The sequence below is a fragment of the Aquarana catesbeiana genome, linkage group LG13 (genome assembly GCF_042186555.1).
Source record: "Aquarana catesbeiana isolate 2022-GZ linkage group LG13, ASM4218655v1, whole genome shotgun sequence".
In the NCBI taxonomy this organism is placed as follows: domain Eukaryota; kingdom Metazoa; phylum Chordata; class Amphibia; order Anura; family Ranidae; genus Aquarana; species Aquarana catesbeiana.
Window position 1 is genome coordinate 20,365,993 of NC_133336.1, and position 19,300 is coordinate 20,385,292.

Here is a 19,300-nt window from a genome sequence, read left to right on the forward strand (position 1 = left end):
TTGCATGACCGCGCAATTATCATTCAAAGTGGGACAGCGCTGAAAGCTGAAAATTGGCCTGAGCAGTACGGGGGGGAAAGTGCCCGGTATTGAAGTGGTTAACCACTTACGGACCGCCCACCGTCGTTATATGTCGACATTTTGAAGAGGAGTATCGTTGCTATGGCAGCAGCTAGCTGCCATAACCACGGTATCCTCTTCTTCAGCGGACGGTCAACTTTCAGATAAAAGTGGTCTCTGCGGCGGATTCGTCGCAAGATCACTTTTATCGGGGCGGGAGTGGGCCCTCCCGCTGCGTTCTGGTGGTCTCCGTCGCTTACTGGAGCCTCTGGTAGCTGTGGAGACAATTGCATCCTTTCCCATCACAGGCTGGCTGCCAAGTGAGGGGAAGATGGCCCCCACTCAGCTCCATAGCATTTACTGGCGGAAGCGACATGAAACATCACTTCCGCACAATGCACTTAAAGGAGAATTTTTTTTTTTTTAATTTACTTTTTTTTTTTATTGCATTATAGTGTAAATATGAGATCTGAGGTCTTTTTGACCCCCAGATCTCATATTTAAGAGGTCCTGTCATGCTTTTTTTCTATTAGTTATTTCTAGCTCTAGACCTCCTCTGTAACTCGAAACTGGTAACCTGTAGAAATGTTTAAACGTCGCCTATGGAGATTTTTAAGGGTCAAAGTTTGTCGCCATTCCACGAGCGGGCGCAATTTTGAAGCGTGACATGTTGGGTATCAATTTACTTGGCGTAACATTATCTTTCACAATGTAAAAAAAAAATCGGGCTAACTTTACTGTTGTCTTATTTTTTTAATTCAAAAAAGTGTATTTTTTCCAAAAAAAGTGCGCTTGTAAGACCACTGCGCAAATATGGTTTGACAGAAAGTATTGCAATGACCGCCATTTTTTTCTCTTTGGTGTTGGAAAAAAAAAATATAATGTTTGGGGGTTCTAAGTAATTTTCTAGAAAAAAAATGATTTCAACTTGTAAACACAGAATCTAAAAAATAGGCCCGTTTCTTAACCACTTAAGGACCAGCCTTGTTTTGAGATTTGGGTGTTTACAAGTTTAAAACCGTTCTTTTTGCTAGAAAATTACTTAGAACCCCCAAACATTATATATTGTTTTTTTTCTAACACCCTAGAAAAAAAAATGGCGGTCATTGCAATACTTTTTTTCGCACCGTATTTGCGCAGCGGTCTTGCAAGCGCACTTTTTTTGGAAAGAAAAATCACTTTTTTGAATAGTAAAATAAGACAACAGTAAAGTTAGCCTAATTTTTTTATATATATTGTGAAAGATAATGTTCCGCCAAGTAAATTGATACCCAACATGTCACGCTTCAAAATTGTGCCCGCTCATGGAATGGCGTCAAACTTTTACCCTTAAAAATCTCCATAGGCGACGTTTAAAAAAAATTCTACAGGTTGCATATTTTGAGTTACAGAGGTGGTCTAGGGCTAGAATTATTGCTCTCGCTCTACCGGTCGCGGCGATACCTCACATGTGTGGTTTGACCACCATTTTCCTATGCGGGCGCTACTCACGTATGCATTCACTTCTGCGGGCGAGCTCGTCGGGACGGGGCACTTTAAAAAAAAAATTTTTTTTCTTATTTTATTTAAAAAAAAAAAAAAAATTGGATCACTTTTATTCCTATTACAAGGAATGTAAACATTCTTCAAAAAGTCCTCAGATCTCATATTTGGACTTAAATGCAAAAAAAAAAAAAAAAAAATGTCATTTGATAAAATGACAACAAAAAAATGGCTCTTTAAGGGGTATGGGCGGAGCTGACGTTATGACGTTGCTTCCGCCCTCCTATGCTATGAAGATGGGTGGGGGCCATCTTCCCCTCACTCGTCTCCATACAGACAAGACAGATCCCGATCGCCTCCGCCGCTACCGACTGCTCCGGTAAGCGGCGGAAGAGCGGCGGGAGGGGGGTGGCACCTCTCCCTCCACCGGTAATGGTGATCTCGTGGCGAATCCACCGCAGAGACCACCATTATCGTAAACATGACCGGCTCCTGAAAAGATGGATACCTTGGTTGTGGCAGCAGCTGCTGCCGTTACCGAGATATCCATCTTCAAAGTGCAGACGTATATGTACAGGAGCCGGTCGGTAAGACTCGGTTCACACAGGGGCGGCACGACTTGCAGGTCGCCTCACCGAGGCGACCTGCACACGACTGCCACGGCGACTTGCAAAACGACTTCTGTATAGAAGTCTATGCAAGTCGCCCCCAAAGTAGTACAGGAACCTTTTTCTAAGTCGGAGCGACTTGCGTCGCTCCGATTAGAACGCTTCCATTATACAGAACGGGAGGCGACTTGTCAGGCGACTAGGTCGCCTGACAAGTCGCCCCTGTGTGAACCGAGTCTCAGTGGTTAAGTGGTAAAAAAAAAACATCCATGTATATTTTTCCCTGGGCCTTTGTACTGTTTTGTATTTTTGACTGCTCCACCTTTTTGCAGATGGATGAAGCTGAACGGTTCGCCAAATTGGTTGTTGACTGCAGTGACAAAACCCCCGAATTTAAAGCCAAAGGTTTCCTAGCCCTCGGACTTGCCTATAGTTTACAAGCATCAGACGGTAATGTACACACACAATACATGTTGTAGGCCATGGCTTTTAGTGTATATTTGTTTCTTATTCATATTTTAGGCTTTAAAAGAAAACTCTTCTAGAGAGCTCTGTAGGTTGTCACTGTTCATCTTCTGAAAGTGCTGATTGGCTGGCTGTCTCTGACATTACAGTTTTCAGGGTCATTGACCCAAGCTAGCATGCAGAGACAGAAGCATATGTATATCTCCTATAGACGGTCAACTTTACTGATATAGGGGGCCTCCGCTGTAGCCTCTGACATCACCTAAGGGCCATGCATCATGTTCTTTGATTGTAAAATACATTCAATAAAGTAATATCTCACAGAAACTACAATATTACCTTTAATGTCCAAATTCAACATACTAACAAAAAGACGAATACTTGAAAAAAATACAGCGCGTAAAAGAAGTGTTGTTCACGTCACTATTTTTCTAGGTAAATATATTGGTAAAGGCGCTATTGACATGAAATTTTCACCACATGTCGGTAACAACCCATACAATCCATACATACAAAGACACCAAAACAAATACGTTTAGAAATGAAGTTCTGTGTAATAAAATGGAATGACACAGGGAAAAAGTATTGGACACATGAAGAAAGGGAGGTGCAAAGAGGCATGGAAAGCCAAGGCACCAGCTGAAATCTATCACTAATTACAACGCAATCCTGCCCCTTGTCAGTGCAAATTAATATCAGCTGGTTCAGTCTCCACTGATGGCCTATAAAAAGGTGCCTCATTACCAAGGTGTCGCACAAGAAACATCTCATGATGGGTAAAAGCAAAGAGCTCTCTCAAGGCCTTTGCAAACCTTTTTGTTGCAAAACATACTGAGGACATTGGTTAAAGAAGGATTTCTAAACTTCTGAATGTTCCAGTAAGCACTGTTGGGGCCATAATCCGGATGTGGAAAGAACATAATTTCACCATAAACTGGCCACGACCAGGTGCTCCTCGCAAGATTTCTGACAGAGGAGTGAAAAGAATTATCAGAAGAATTGTCCAAGAGCCAAGGACCACTTGTGGAGAGCTTCAGAAAGACCTGGAATTATCAGGTACACAATAAGGAATGCACTCTTCCGCCATGGTCTGTATGAATGTTCACCACACAAGGCTCCATTGCTTAAAAAAAATCATGGTGAAACTCGTTTAAAGTTTGCTGCACAACATTTAGACAAGCCTGTGAAATACTGGGGAGAATATAGTCTGGTCAGGTGAAACCAAAAAGGAATTATTTGGAGGCCATAATACACACCATGTTTGGAGGTCACATGACCCATCACCCCAAAAACACCCCCCCCCCCATACCAACAGTGAAGTTTGGAGGTGGGAACATCATGGTGTGGGCGGGGCTGTTTTTCAGCATACTGTAGTGGCAAACTTCATATCATTGAAGGAAGGATGAATGGAAAAATGTACCAAGACATTCCTGATAAAAATCTTCTGCCATCTATCAGGATGATGGAGATGAAACGAGGAGGACATTTCAGAAGGACAAAAATCCCAACACACAAAGCCAAGGAAACTCTCCATTGGTTTCCAAGAAAGAAAATAAAGCTGCTAGAATGGCCCAGCCAATCACCTGACTTGAATCCAATAGAAAATCTATGGAAAGAACTAAAGATCAGAGTTCATAGAAGAGGACCCCGGAACCTTCAAGATTGGAAGACTGTTTGTGTGGAAGAATGGGGCATGCGACTAGTTTCTCCATACAGGAGGCATCTTGGAGTCGTCATCACCAACAAAGGATTTTGTACCAAGTATTAAATATATTTCACTTAGCTTGTTCAATACTTTTCCCTGTGTCCTTCCATTTTATTACACAGAATTTCATTTCTGAGCTTATTTGTTTTGGTGTCTTTGTATGTATGGATTGGATGGGTTGTTACCGACATGTGGGGACAATTTCATGTCAATCGCACCTTTACCAATATATTTACCTAGAAATATAGTGACGTGTTCAATACTTATTTTACTCTCTGTATATTTCATAAAGTGTAATATAATGTAAAGGGCTGCCCAAAATGTTGGTGCGATATAAATCCTGCATAAGTATTATAATAATTCTTTGATAAATACATTGATTTTCCTCCATGCACATGACAGAAGTCTAGTCTTGTGCGTGGCATTTCCCGGCTCTGCTGGTGTGAGCGGCCCGCGTATTTTCCCCAGGAAGGTTCATTTGTCTTTCTGACATTGCACTTCATGTGGGCAGTTAAGATGTAAATTTCTCTGAGCGGGGTTCACCTAGAATTGTTTATAGCGGAGCCGCAATGAAATGTCAGCTTAGCGGCACGGCCTCCTAATTCATATCTGGAAATGTTATGTGTGGATGATGAATGTACAATTGGGTGATGCTGTTCTCATTCCTGTACACAATTCTTTTGCAGCATCTCTGCGCGGGATGCAGGAGGGTCTACAGAGGAAAGCCCTCCTCGCCTTCCAGAGGTAAGTGTGCTGGCAGATTCTTTAAAAGAAACTAAAAAAAAAAATTATTTTATTATTATTTATTATTTTATATTTATTATTATATTTATTATTTTATTTTTCCTTAGTTTTTTTTTTTATTGTTTTATTTTTGCCAGTTTGTATCTGATATTATATTGGGGCTTTTTACAAAAAAAAATGGATAGATGGATAACTAAAAACTTTAAAACAGAAGTATGGGAATTTTTTTTTCAGGGGGTCAATCATACCCCCCCTCTCCCCCCGCTTGCTCTAAAGCTGGGAACCGAGCGATCAAACAACGCTGATCACTTAGTTCTCTGAGCAGAGAGTTGGCGACTTTCAGTCACTGGGTCTCTGGTCTGCCCCCCTCCTCGCTCACTGGAGCATTGGGCCGTGGAGGGGGGCAGATCGCTGAGAGGCTGAGCCGGATGCGCGGTCCAGGTGTGTGGACGGATTCCGACCATATTATCGCAATCTTTTCCCAACCTGGACTGGCTCCTAGACGTCAGCTGACAGCGGGCTTCTGCCCGCTGTCTGCTGCAAACGGGTCACAGGGGTGCAGAACGAACTGCACTCCTGTGATCCACTGGAGAAGTACAGCCAAACGAGCTTGGCTGTACTCCTTTAAATCCCTGGAAGGATTTAACCCCTTAATGATCAGGCCATTTTTTGCGATACGGCACTGCGTCGCTTTAACTGACGATTATGCGGTCGTGTGGCACTGTACCCAAACATTGATGTCCTTTTTCTCCCCAAAAATGGAGCTTTCTTTTGGTGGTATTTGATCACCTCTGCGGTTTAAATTTTTTGCGCTATAAATAAAAAAAGACTGACAATTTTGAAAAAAATTACAATATTTTTTACTTTCTGCTAGAAATAAATATCCCAAAAAATATATAAAAAAAAAGAATTTATTCATCAGTTTAGGCCGATATATATTTTTCTACATATGTTTGGTAAAAAAAAATTGCAATAAGCACATATTGATTGGTTTGCGCAAAAGTTATTGCATCTACAAACTATGGGTTAGATTTATGGACTTTTATTTTTTATTTTTTTATTGTTTTTACTGGTAATGGCGGCGATTCGCAATTTTTAGCGGGACTGCGACATTGTGACAGTCAAAACTGACCCCAAGTGACACTTTTTGGGGACCAGTGACATTATTACAGTGATCAGTGCTAAAAAAAATGCACTGATCAGTGTATAAATGACACTGGCAGGGAAGGGGTTAACACGAGGGGGTGATCGAGATGTTAACTGTGTTCCCTGGATGTGTTCTAACTGTGTGGGGGATGGGCTTACTGGGACATGACAGAGATCGCTGTTCCTGATCACTAGGAACAGCAGATCTCAGTAGTGTCCCCTGTCAGAATGGGGATCCACCTTGTTTACATAGGCAGATCCCTGTTCTGCCTCTCTGTACCGCGATATCGCGGGTGGCAGGTGGTCATCGAGTCTGCCGGACCTGTGGGCGCACGTGCGCCCACTGTATCTCATGCATGGACAGACGTACAGGTACGTTGGTTCTCGCAGCCGTGCCACCCCTCTACATTATATGCGAGGTGTGCGGTCCGGAAGTGGTTTTGATGAGATATTAAACAGACCCCCGACATCTCCCCTTTAAGACAGAGAAAGGGACTGAGGACACAGATTCCCCAGTCCATTTCTCTGTAGCCTCAGCTGCACTGGAGACGATTGGACAAGAGACAGAGGCTCCTCTCCATTCATAAACTGAAGCATTATAAACACAGTTTACGATGCTCAGTTATGAATGGACAGTCAGTGACTCTGTGCATTGAGAAAAGGAAGGAGCCGGTAAATGACATTTACCACCTCCTTCCTCCGCTTTCCAACCTGACAGATCGGGGACATTGGGGGACCGGAGAAGCATGGAGGAGCACACGGAGGGGGACTGGAGGAGGGCACATAGGGGGATACGGAGGATCACACAGAGGGGGACCCGGAGGAGGGCATCGGTGTGGCAGTGGGGGCAGTTACAAGCACCGATCTCCCTGTATAGATTTCAATAAAGCAGCTGAAAGCCACAGGGGGGTGAGGAGGAGAAGCGGCTGTTATCTGCTTTATTAAAATCTATACAGGGAGATCGGTGCTTGTAACTGCCCCCATCGCCGCACCAATCATCCCCGATTGTCCAGTATCAGGCAAGTACTCGTGCAAATGCTCGGTATCGGTGCAACCCTAGTGATAACCCCTGTAAGATTTTTCTTTCGCCATCTGTGTCCCATTGCGGAGATTTCCCTTCACTTCCTGTCCCATAGCCAAACGGGAAGTAAGAGGAAATCCCTGCAAATTAAGGAAATTCCTTGGGGACCCCCCCAGGTCAACATAACTAGTGTCCCCATTGGAAGATTTCCCCTCTATTCCTTTTCTGGGGACAAAATTTGTGATTTTCTTTTACTTTCAATGATATATGTAAACAGGAAAAATAGAATGGATGACTCTCCCTAACAGGGGCAACAGACAGCAATAAAAATGCAATAGGTGTTCTAATCCCTCTTCACTCCACACCAAAAAAAAAAAAAAAAATAAGTTTTGCCTTTTTTATACTTTAACTTTACAGTTTAAAAATTGTTAGTAGGTAGAATATTTTGGAAGGAGAGACTTTGTATGTCTCTGCCAAAAAAAACTTTTTTTTTTGGTGCATGCAAAGTGTAGTGTACACTCCATGCATGCTGTCAGCATTTGTAAGATGTTGAAAGTGGAGCCAAGTGCTGGGACTAGGCATATTTCCTCTGCACATACCCTGTTTCCCCGAAAATAAGACCTAGCGTGATTGTCAGCGATGGCTTCAATATAAGCCCTACCCCCCAAATAAGCCCTAGTTAAAGTCCTTGTAGGTCTTATTTTCAGGGTAGGGCTTATTTTCGGGGAAACAGGGTAGGGCTTATTTGGGGGGTAGGGCTTATATTGCAGCCATCACTGACAATTATGCTAGGTCTTATTTTCGGGGAAACAGGGTAGGGCTTATTTGGGGGGTAGGGCTTATATTGCAGCCATCACTGACAATCACGCTAGGTCTTATTTTTGGGGAAACGGGCTATGTGGGAGTCACATCATCAATGGCTGACGAAGGAAAATGCCAGATGAGGAAGAAGTGACAAAAAAGATGGCAGAGACTGAGAGATGACAGGAGCGCTGAGCTGTCATTGCTGGTAGAGAACAAACCAAGAGGTAAGTTGGTCATAATGTGCAAGTATATCATGAAAATAAAGGGAAAAAAGCCAGAAAAAGAAAACCAATGTAGTCGCCACATCTAAGGACTGGTAAACTACAATATATTACATTTATGTTCCCAGATTTAGATATGCTTTAAGGTATTTCTGTCTTTCTGCAGCCATTCATTTAAAGGGAAGCCATACTCTGTGGCACAGTGTCAGACATGTGTTTGACTGTTTTGATTCTTGCCTCCTCAGGGCTCACAGCTTAACGCCAACAGACCATCAGGCGGCATTCTACCTCGCTCTACAGCTGGCAATATCTCGGCAGGTAAGCTGACCTGAAAGTTTCTGTTTTTCCAAACTTCCAAACTATGCTTTAGACCCCCTTGGTGCCCTTTATGTTAAATTGCTACATTATTATTATACTATTATACAGGATTTATATAGTGCCAACAGTTTACGCAGCGCTTTACAATATAAAAGGGAGACAATACAGTTACTATACAATAAAATACAAGAGGGATAAGAGGGCCCTGCTCAGAAGAGCTTACAATCTAACATAAAGTAAAAAAGTGTCCAGCTCAAATTACCCCATTCACTGGGCTTAATTTTCTAAAGATATAAAGGCTGTTCACTTATCAAAGTGTTCATTTTAGTAAATGAACCCCGATATGTCAGCTTCTGACTAGCAGAGACCAAGTGCATGCAAGGGGGGTAACAACACAAGAATTTCCCTTCAGTCAATCTTGCTAGCCAAACACGAAACCCTACCTATAAAATAGTTCAAATTTCAGTGTAAATGCCTGGTTGACATACTAATCCAGTGACCTTTTATTCTGCATGCCAGACAAATAGGAAAGAAAGTACAATTTTTTTTCCTTCCTTTCTCTCTCTTCTTCATTCCTTGCTCTCTCCTTTCTTCCTTCCTTGCTCTCTCCTCTCTTCTTTCCTTGCTCTCTCCTCTCTTCTTTCCTTGCTCTCTCCTCTCTTCTTTCCTTGCTCTCTCCTCTCTTCTTTCCTTGCTCTCTCCTCTCTTCTTTCCTTGCTCTCTCCTCTCTTCTTTCCTTGCTCTCTCCTCTCTTCTTTCCTTGCTCTCTCCTGCCCTGCTTCTTCGTCTCTCCTGCCCTGCTTCTTCGTCTCTCCTGCCCTGCTTCCTCATCTATCCTTTCTTGTTTGTCTCTCCTTCTTTTCTTCCTCATCCCTTCTTTTCTTCCTCGTCTCTTCTCCCTTGCTTCCTCGTCTCTTCTCCCTTGCTTTCTCATCTCTTCTTCCTTGCTTCCTTAATTTCCCCTTCCTTGCTTCCTTCATTTTCCCTCTTGCTTCCTAGTCTCTCCTTCCTTGTTTCCTTCATTTCTCCTTCCTTGTTTCCTTCATTTCTCCTTCCTTGTTTCCTTCATTTCTCCTTCCTTGGTTCCTCGTCTCTCCTTCCTTCATTTTTCTTTCCTTGGTTCCTCGTCTCTCCTTCCTTGCTTTCTTTGTGTCTCCTTCCTTGGTTCCTCGTCTCTATTTCTTTGCTTCCTTTGTCTCTCCTTTACTTTCATCCATCGTCTCTCCTTCCTTCCTTCCTTACTTTCTCTCTCCTCCCTTGCTTCCTTCTCGTATACTTAAAATAGAAGAAAAGGCTAATTATAGGTTTTCTGACTCCCCCATCCTCTTACCTATTCTTCATAGCCTGTATAAAATATCTGTATACATTCCTTTTTTTTCGAAGCAGCTCCCTTGCGGTCATGTGATCTAGCAACTCCAGCTCCCTGGTGTCAGAGAGCGGCTGCTGCAGGAAAATGAGGATGTGCTGACAACAGAGAGGCGACGGAGAGAAGCATGGGGGTGACATCAAAAATCTGGAAATTCAGAGCCTTTGTCGAGGACTCCGCTATACAGGAGCTGGAGCTGCTGGATCATGTGACAACACAGGAGTGGATTTAAAAAATACGGTATATACATTTGCACACATACACACACACACACACACATATATATTAATATATTTTACAGGCTATGCAGCTTAGATAGGAGGAATAACTCATTTAGACTTTCCTATCACTTTAACACGTGTTCTCTTTCACCTTCCTCCCCTGCTTCCCTTTCCGACTGCCCATCATTTTGCTGACGCAGTAGGAGTGGTTAGGCCAAAGCCTTCACCTCGCTCAGAACAGTATTTGCATGAGAGAACCCCAAGGCACTTCAATACCAATTTTCAGGTGTACGCAGTCTCTTCTAGGTGCTAGTATTTTATGTACAATACCAATCTTGCACGTGTTAGAGCAGTGACGGGTTTGCTTTAGGGTAAATATTTCAGCACTATCTTTGTTTGCAGATGCCCAGTTCCTGGTGTATCCGTATTTAGAGCAGTTGCTTTGCTTATCTTGTGTTTGTGTGACTTTCCCGAGCACCACGATTATGACTTGGCTAGTTTGCATAGTCTGAATAGCTAGGAAATGCCTCCTGGCTTCTACTGCTTGTTTAAGGCTTAACAGCTGCGTTACAGGAACCCGGGGCTGAGTGCCAGGTGACTCTCCTCTGCAGAGGGGCCATTCATTAGCAGCGTCTTGCTGCATGCTGGACCCTCCTGGTATGTTTAATTGCCCGCTCTGTGAGAGTCGATTGTAGGTGGAGACAGATACCATTCATTTAAGTACTGAGGACACAAAATCATCTACTCCCAGATTATAACCATATGTTTATTTTACTGGAAAATGGCGTATATCCAGTTGACCTCCAGGCCTTTTTCTGACACTTTTGTTTTCATGTAAAAATCTGTATTTTTTTGCTAGAAAATTAGTAAGAACCCCCAAGAATTTAATATTTGAAAGTCTCTCTACATAAGTTTTACATGTATATCTTCTGTCTTCAGCTTTATATACTGTTTAGAAAGTGCCCTTCCTGTTAGGGAATTCTCTTCCTGATTCACCTGTGGGTGTGGATTCTTGTCATATACTGTGAGACAGCTGATTGGAGGAAAAGGCACACCCCCCTCTCCACATAGGCAGAAAAAGGAAGAAACAGTTCAGCGCTGGGCTGTGAATAGACCAGCTCTCTGTTAATCTATTTATAGCACCCACCCTGGCACAAAATTCAGGCTGGTTTTATCACAGTTGACAGAGAACTTGTCATAAGTTATCATTCTGATAACAGAAGAACAGAGCGGGAGAAAGCCAAGGGACTCAGTGCTTTGAAGAGAGATACGAAAACACTGCAGAGATATGTGCCCAGCTCAGATTTCATGAATGGGGTTTACATCCACTTTAAAAGCATTCGATCACACCAAGGTCGGTGTTTTCGAATGCTTTTGATTTTTGAAAATGCCTCCGTTGACATCTGAGTAAACCGGAAGTGATGTCAGGTCATTGCTTCCGGGTTACCATAGCCGATCCGGTCTTTGTTTGGCTCTCCGATCAGCCGGCGAAAGTGGCAGCCGGTCGATTGGGACTCCCAGTGGGATGGGCGACATGATAAAGCTGCAGAAGGCGGCTGGAGGGAGGGGACGCCCCTTTCCCGCTGCTTGTAAAAGCAATCCAGTGGCTAGTTGGCCTCTGGGATTAGTTTTTCAAGAGAGCTGACCGGCGGCGCTATAAAACGGTACCTGGATGATGCCTGCAGCTGTGGTCATCATCCCGGTATAACCACTTGAAGTCTAGCGTACGTCGCTAGTCTGCAAGTGGGTATTGACTGTCTCTGAATGGCTTGCTTTCATTGAGACTTTCCTGGTCTTATGTTATAGTATATATCTAGCCTATTGGAGGACGGTTCAAAATAGTGGAGATTTAAAGTGTTTGTAAAGGCTCATTTAAAAAAAAAATAACAAACATGTTATACTTACCTCCTCTGTGCATTTGGTTGTGCACAGAGCAGCCCAGATCCTCCTCTTATTGGGTCCCTCTTTGCAGCTCCTGGCCCCTCCCTCCTTTGAGTGCCCCTTGCTACAGGGGGCACCCAAGCTGAGTCAGAGTTCCGTGTATTCATTCAGACACGGAGCCCAGACCTGGCCACGCCCCCTCTTTCCCCTGATTGGCTGACTGACTTTGATTGACAGCCGCTGGAGCCAATGCCGTCGCTGCTTTGTCTCAGCCAATCAGGAGGAGTGGCTGGGGGGATCGTGGACATTGCTGGAGATAGAAGGGGCTCAGGTAGGTAATTAGGGGGGTGCTGGGGGGGGGGCTGCTACACACAGAAGGTTTTTTTTTTGTCTTAATGCATATGCATTAAGATAAAAAACCTTCTGCCTCAACTCCTTTCATTTCTGTCTTTATCCCAGATGGAGAGATTCACTCTCTCTGCTTGTCCTGGTGAATGGTATCATCAGGACAGAAAATGATGGGAAACCCCAAATTTTAGAGTTGTCACCAGAACAGGAGGATATGGAAAATCTTCCGGTATGGACAACTGTCCAGTTTAAGAGGGGGAATTCCTCTCATTTTGTAGAGCTTTCCCCTCACTTTCTGTCGGGACTCGGGAAAGGGAAATATCAATGGGACACCCAACAGCAAAAGATAAAATGAGTGGGGTCTTAACTCTTCCCTACTTTCACACTCACTTTAAAGTAGTTGTAAAGGCTCAAGGCATTTTACTTTCATGCATGAAGATAAACAATCTGTGTGCAGAACCCCTCCTAAAACTTCCCTGAGCCCCATCTCGATCCAACGATGTGCACAAGAGCCTCTGCTGACCCCGATCTCTCCCTCCTCATTGGCTGAGATAGCAGCGGTAGCCATTGGCTCCCACTACTCAATGGCTACTGTCAATCACAACCAGTGAGCCAATGAGGAGAGAGCAGGGGTGGGGCCAAGCCGTTTTCCGTGTGCGAATGGACATACGGAGCAGCGGCTTGGGTGCCTAGCTGCTTGCTATGGGGGGGGGGGGGGCACTAGGGAGGGGCCTGGAGCGCCGGCAGGGGACTCGAGAAGAGGAGTAACCATTGCACAGAGCAGGTAAGTATATCATGTTTGTTATTTAAATTAAAAAAAAAAAAAACCTTTACTATCACTTTAAAAGAGAAGTATGGGATTTTTTTTTTTTTTAATTCCTACTTACCTAGGTGGATGCTGCATCTATCCCCCCGCTGGCTCTGACACTGAGAACCAAACAATCAAACACTGCCGATTGCCCGGTTCTTACAGCTCCCTGAGCAGAGAGATGGTGACTGTCCAGGCATGTAGGAAGATCCCGACCCATATGGTTGCAACCTTTCTCGAGCCTGGACCGGCTCTGTGACATCAGCCAACAGTGGGCTTCAGCCCGCTGTCTGCTGAAAATGGGTCACAGGAGTGCAGAATGAACTACACTCCTGTGATCCATAGGAGAAGTAAAGCCAAGAAGTACAGCCAAACAAGCATTGGCTGTACATCACCCTTAAATCTGTACTTGCCACTGTGAATATGCTATGGTGCGGGACAATAGCTTTTATGATTTAAAGCTGTATTTCAAAATTGTAGCTTTTTTGTAAAGTGAAGGCACACTATGAGTTAAGTCCAACGAGGTGCATGATACCTTGTGGACGTCTCTCTATTATTTACATTTTACATTACATTTTACAAGTGTATGGCTCCGCTGAGGATGCACTCCAGACTGTGAGCATAAAAAAGCATGCAAAGCAGCTCTAACCGTTCCTCCCCTCTGTTGTCCATTCACAGAAGCTTTTGTATTTTGTGAATGTGTTCACATAATACAAAGGCTTCTGTAATTGGACAGGAGGAGGGGAGGAGTGGGGAATGGCGGCTACAGCGACTACTATTCTCCCTTCTAGATTTTAAGTTCTAACATGCAGGGCCCTCTGATTCCTCTCGTATTGATTTGTATTGTAAGTGTACTGTCTGCCCTCATGTTGTAAAGCGCTGCGCAAACTGTTGGCGCTATATAAATCCTGTTTAATAATAATAATAATGCTGAGACCAGAAGGTCCAGCATTGTCGGCCTCCCAGAACTACAGCAATAGGTTTCTTCTGGCAGTTCTATAAACCTGTCAATTGTAAATAATAGAGATAAGTCCAGGAGGTGCCATGCACCTTGTTGGAACTAACCCAAAGTGTGCCTTCACTTTTTATAAAGGAGCTGAATTCACGGAGTGAAGACTCTTGAATGTGAAGACGCACAAAGAAAGTATTCATTTAATAAAAGCGATCTGAGACCTTTTTCATTTCTCCGTTCTGTCAGTCAATCCTGTACTTGTGCTTGCTCTGCAAAGGCTGACTGTTTAGCAGGCTACCCACATCTAGTCCAGGAGTTGGGCCTTTGTCGTCACATCGGTGACCCCCAACTGAAAGTGAAACTGGTCACTGATGTAGGTAACCTTGTACCCGCCCAATCATTGACCTTGCACAGGCAGTAGTAAGAATGCCAGCACTTCTTACATGAGAACACTTTCACCCACCCTTATCTGTGGTCAGTAGTATGGGCAGCCAAGACATTGAGTGGTGGAGCGCCGGATAACATTGTAGGCGAGTATTACAGTCTGAAATCGCAGCTCTTTTTGAAGAGGCTCACAAGTTAACGATGAGCCGGTTCAATCTAGAAAGTAAATGATGACCTTGGTTGATGCCTGAACAAAATTTTAAGTCCTGCGCTACTTATTAGTGCCGATTAATGCAGCCTATCAGTGCAACCCCATCAGCGCAGCCTCGTCCGTGCCCATCAGCGCAGCCTCGTCCGTGCCCATCAGCGCAGCCTCGTCCGCGCCCATCAGCGCAGCCTCGTCCGCGCCCATCAGCGCAGCCTCGTCCGCGCCCATCAGCGCAGCCTCGTCCGCGCCCATCAGCGCAGCCTCGTCCGCGCCCATCAGCGCAGCCTCGTCCGCGCCCATCAGCGCAGCCTCGTCCGCGCCCATCAGCGCAGCCTCGTCCGCGCCCATCAGCGCAGCCTCGTCCGCGCCCATCAGCGCAGCCTCGTCCGCGCCCATCAGCGCAGCCTCGTCCGCGCCCATCAGCGCAGCCTCGTCCGCGCCCATCAGCGCAGCCTCGTCCGCGCCCATCAGCGCAGCCTCGTCCGCGCCCATCAGCGCAGCCTCGTCCGCGCCCATCAGCGCAGCCTCGTCCGCGCCCATCAGCGCAGCCTCATCCTATCGCTGCACGGAGATCACAGGAAGGAATCGAGAGGCGAGCCGACCAGATCACACAGAGAGGATCACCCGCTGTGATACCGATTGGACCTGAAACACCGTCCGATGTCAGAGTCCTGCTTCTTGCACCGGCTCCTATGATAGACATCATACTACCTCAATTTCCCGGCATTGGATCAGTGTGCTGTTTTATTATAGGAGCCGGTCCAGGAGGCAGAACTCTGTTTGACAGCGGCCGGCGTTTCAGATCCAAGCTGTGTCACAGAAGAAGTTCCCCTCTCTGTGATCCAGCCGGCTCACCTCTTCCTCTACGCTCCCTTCCCCACAGTTTCCTGGCCGATCACTGAGAGTAGAATTGGTGCCGCTCCCCTCCGATGCCGCTCTGCGCTCGCCCTCACCTTATTTCCACTCACCAAGCAGGCAACTGGCAATCTTGAGGGCTGGTGTAGAGGTCAGTTGTAGGCAGAAGCTTGACAAGTGTGTCACCAGACTAGGGATGACGCTGCCTAATACATGTTTGGGACATTGTTTAGGGAGTCATGTGTCAAACTAGGATTATCTTTTTTTTTTTTTTTTTGTTTCTGATCATGTAATCTGATTACTCTTCCCAGATCCCGGAGGCTCTAGGTTATGTGCGACAGGCCCTCCAGCTGCAGGGTGATGACTCCAATTCCCTCCACTTGTTGTCGCTCCTGCTCTCTGCTCAGAAACACTACCACGATGCCCTGAATATCATTGACATGGCACTCAGCGAATACCCAGAGAATTTTATGTGAGTAAACTATGCTAGCAGTTGATGTTTAATTAAAGAGTAACTCCACTTTTGTTGAGTATACACCCCCCCCCCCCCCCCCCCCAGGAGATCTTTGTACAAGACAAGGATTTCAACAACCTTGGTTGCAGATTCCTACCTTTTAGTTATTCTGAAGAAATAGCTGTTTGTCTGTGTCCACGTGCAAAATGATTATTATCAATCATCTGCTGCACCTGCAGGGCTCTAATGAGGAAAGTGGCAGGGTCTGCATCCCACTATACATTATTTTTCTTTGGGAGTATCTCACTAAAAATGACATTTGTGTTGCACAGGATGCTCAAATTCTGACTTGTATCTTAGTGCAGACTTCTGGGAAAATCAGTGAGCCAATTGCACAAGAAGGAAATGACATTTCAGGGGGGGCGTTCTGTATACCATCCGTGTACAGAACACCGCCAGGCTGCCATATTGCATTTTACAGAAAATGACAGCGCTGCAGTTTGAAAAGGAAAGGACATTTTTTAATAACATTCAATTACAATATGACTTGTGTCGTAATTGCATATGCTACATTTTTTTTTTTTTGCTATTTTTTTCCCACAAAAATGGAGTTACCCTTCAAAGTAGATGTAAACCATAACTGAATGACATTTAGCTTAAAAAAAAAAAGCACTGAGTATCAAAAACAATTGCTGTGTTTTTGTTTTTTCATAAATTAAGGTTTTCACCTCTTTTCCACCTTTGTCTCAATACTGCTGACCTCCTGCAGCCGCTGTCTCGATGTGCAGCCGCCGCTGTCTCGATGTGCAGCCGCCGCTGTCTCGATGTGCAGCCGCCGCTGTCTCGATGTGCAGCCGCCGCTGTCTCGATGTGCAGCCGCCGCTGTCTCGATGTGCAGCCGCCGCTGTCTCGATGTGCAGCCGCCGCTGTCTCGATGTGCAGCCGCCGCTGTCTCGATGTGCAGCCGCCGCTGTCTCGATGTGCAGCCGCCGCTGTCTCGATGTGCAGCCGCCGCTGTCTCGATTTTGCAGCCGCCGCTGTCTCGATTTTGCAGCCGCCGCTGTCTCGATTTTGCAGCCGCCGCTGTCTCGATTTTGCAGCCGCCGCTGTCTCGATTTTGCAGCCGCCGCTGTCTCGATTTTGCAGCCGCCGCTGTCTCGATTTTGCAGCCGCCGCTGTCTCGATTTTGCAGCCGCCGCTGTCTCGATTTTGCAGCCGCCGCTGTCTCGATTTTGCAGCCGCCGCTGTCTCGATTTTGCAGCCGCCGCTGTCTCGATTTTGCAGCCGCCGCTGTCTCGATTTTGCAGCCGCCGCTGTCTCGATTTTGCAGCCGCCGCTGTCTCGATGTGCAGCCGCCGCTGTCTCGATGTGCAGCCGCCGCTGTCTCCGTTTCAGCCGCTGTCTCCGTTTCAGCCGCTGTCTCCGTTTCAGCCGCTGTCTCCATGCTCTCATTCTAGCATCATCTGCACATCTTAGCTGAGGACTTGCTTTCTGATGGAAGGTGGACTATATCTACATAATGTATGTTAGAACAGCCAAGCGGCCACTTGTAGTCTCCACCAGGGGGCGCATGGGACAGGGTTGACAGCGCAGGAGCATATTTGGGAGACAGGAACGGAGTGTTGCCATTCTATAATGGGAATTCCCGGGGCCAAGACCTTCATGGCAATATCTCCAGGGATTATTTTAATGAAAACTGCAGATTTAAAAAGGCTGAAACCTTAAAGTGGTTGTAAACCTAAGACATTTAATCTGAATAAAGCATATCCCTCTATAGCAGGGATATGCAATTGGCGAACATCCAGCTGTTGCAAAACTACAAGTCCCATCATGCCTCTGCCTCTGGGTGTCATGCTTGTGGTTGTCAGTCTTGCTATGCCTCATGGGACTTTAGTTCTGCAACAGCTGGAAGTCCGCTAATTGCATATCCCTCTATAGTGTGTGCTTGTCTTAACCCAGAGCACTGTGTAATTTCTGTCTACTGCCTCCTTCCTCTGCTATCCGAGCCACTTCTAACAAGTTTTCCTGATACCAAGAGGAAAAAAGGTGACGGGGAGGGAGCTCCAGCACACAGCCTGTGATTAACCACCTCAGCTCTGTTCCTGTGTGCTGTGTGAAAGGGCGGGGGGGGGGGGTGTCTTCCCTCCAATCAGCTCTCAGAGCTCTCCTCACTGAGCTCTGCAGAGTGTAACTTCAGCTCTCCACCCCCTTTTTCTGGCAGCTCGGACAAGCTTTACATTTTTGGATTTTGAATGGATGTAGAGAAGAGAGGACTGCAGATAAACAGGTACAATGTATGTAGGGGGATTTGTTTCATCCTTGTATATCATCTGAGGCCAGTCACGTCCCTGGATTTACAACCACTTTTAATTTTTATCATCCATCGAGTTGCAGGGTGTTGCACAGTGTTGCAGGGTATTGCACAGTGTTGCAGGGTATTGCACAGTGTTGCAGGGTATTGCACAGTGTTGCAGGGTATTGCACAGTGTTGCAGGGTATTGCACAGTGTTGCAGGGTATTGCACAGTGTTGCAGGGTATTGGCAGAGTATTGCACAGTATTGGCAGTGAGCAGCGCTGTGGGCACTAAACATCCAGCCCACAGCGCTGCTGCAATCTCTCCCCCTCTCCCCTCGCACTGTACCGATCGGTACACAGAGGGGAGGGGGGAACCGGCGTCATGACGTGACGCCCGTTTGTTTACAAGTGATCGCTCCGTTATTTGACGGAACGATCACGTAGTAAACGGCGGCAGCGGTCACAGATGTTCCCGGGTGCGCGCCCCAGGGGGTGCGTGGGAGCAACATTCTGGAATGACGTCCCACGGACGTCCACCCAGAATAAGCCGACCGCGCTGTAGTCGTCTTTCGGCTATGGCCCGGTCGGCAAGTGGTTAATCTTTGAGTTCTACTTTCCTCTTACAGGAGGATAGGACACTGGCAAACAGACTGTAGGCAAGCCCAGGATAACGCCTCCTCCTACCAGCATACCTCAGTTTTTTTGGGGGGTTTTTTTTCCCCAGGAGAATTTTCTTTTTGCAGCTCGGCCGTGTTAAAGTGGAACTACACTGCATCTGAGTGCCACAAAACAAAAATGCTATTTAGTTTATTTGTAATATTCAAATCAAACTCCCCCATCCATCCATGGCTCCATGATTTTTTGTTTTTGCCTAAAAAAATCACTTTGAAAAACACCCCCTCCCCCCAGTATTTCTAGCAGTGGCCATCTTGAGTAAGGCAAATGATTCATGT

At 45.7% G+C, this 19,300-nt stretch overlaps 1 protein-coding gene across 4 annotated transcripts in view; it reads left to right on the top strand.

Annotated features, from left to right (window-relative positions):
• Positions 1 to 19,300, top strand: part of TTC7B (tetratricopeptide repeat domain 7B) — a 190,706-nt gene that overhangs the window by 107,405 nt on the left and 64,001 nt on the right. For all 4 annotated transcript variants that reach the window (XM_073610848.1, XM_073610849.1, XM_073610850.1 and 1 more), the window contains 4 exons: positions 2,483 to 2,600; positions 5,007 to 5,064; positions 8,502 to 8,574; positions 15,909 to 16,069. In XM_073610848.1, coding sequence (XP_073466949.1) covers positions 2,483 to 2,600; positions 5,007 to 5,064; positions 8,502 to 8,574; positions 15,909 to 16,069 — 410 coding nt within the window. The remainder of the gene's footprint in view (positions 1 to 2,482; positions 2,601 to 5,006; positions 5,065 to 8,501; positions 8,575 to 15,908; positions 16,070 to 19,300) is intronic.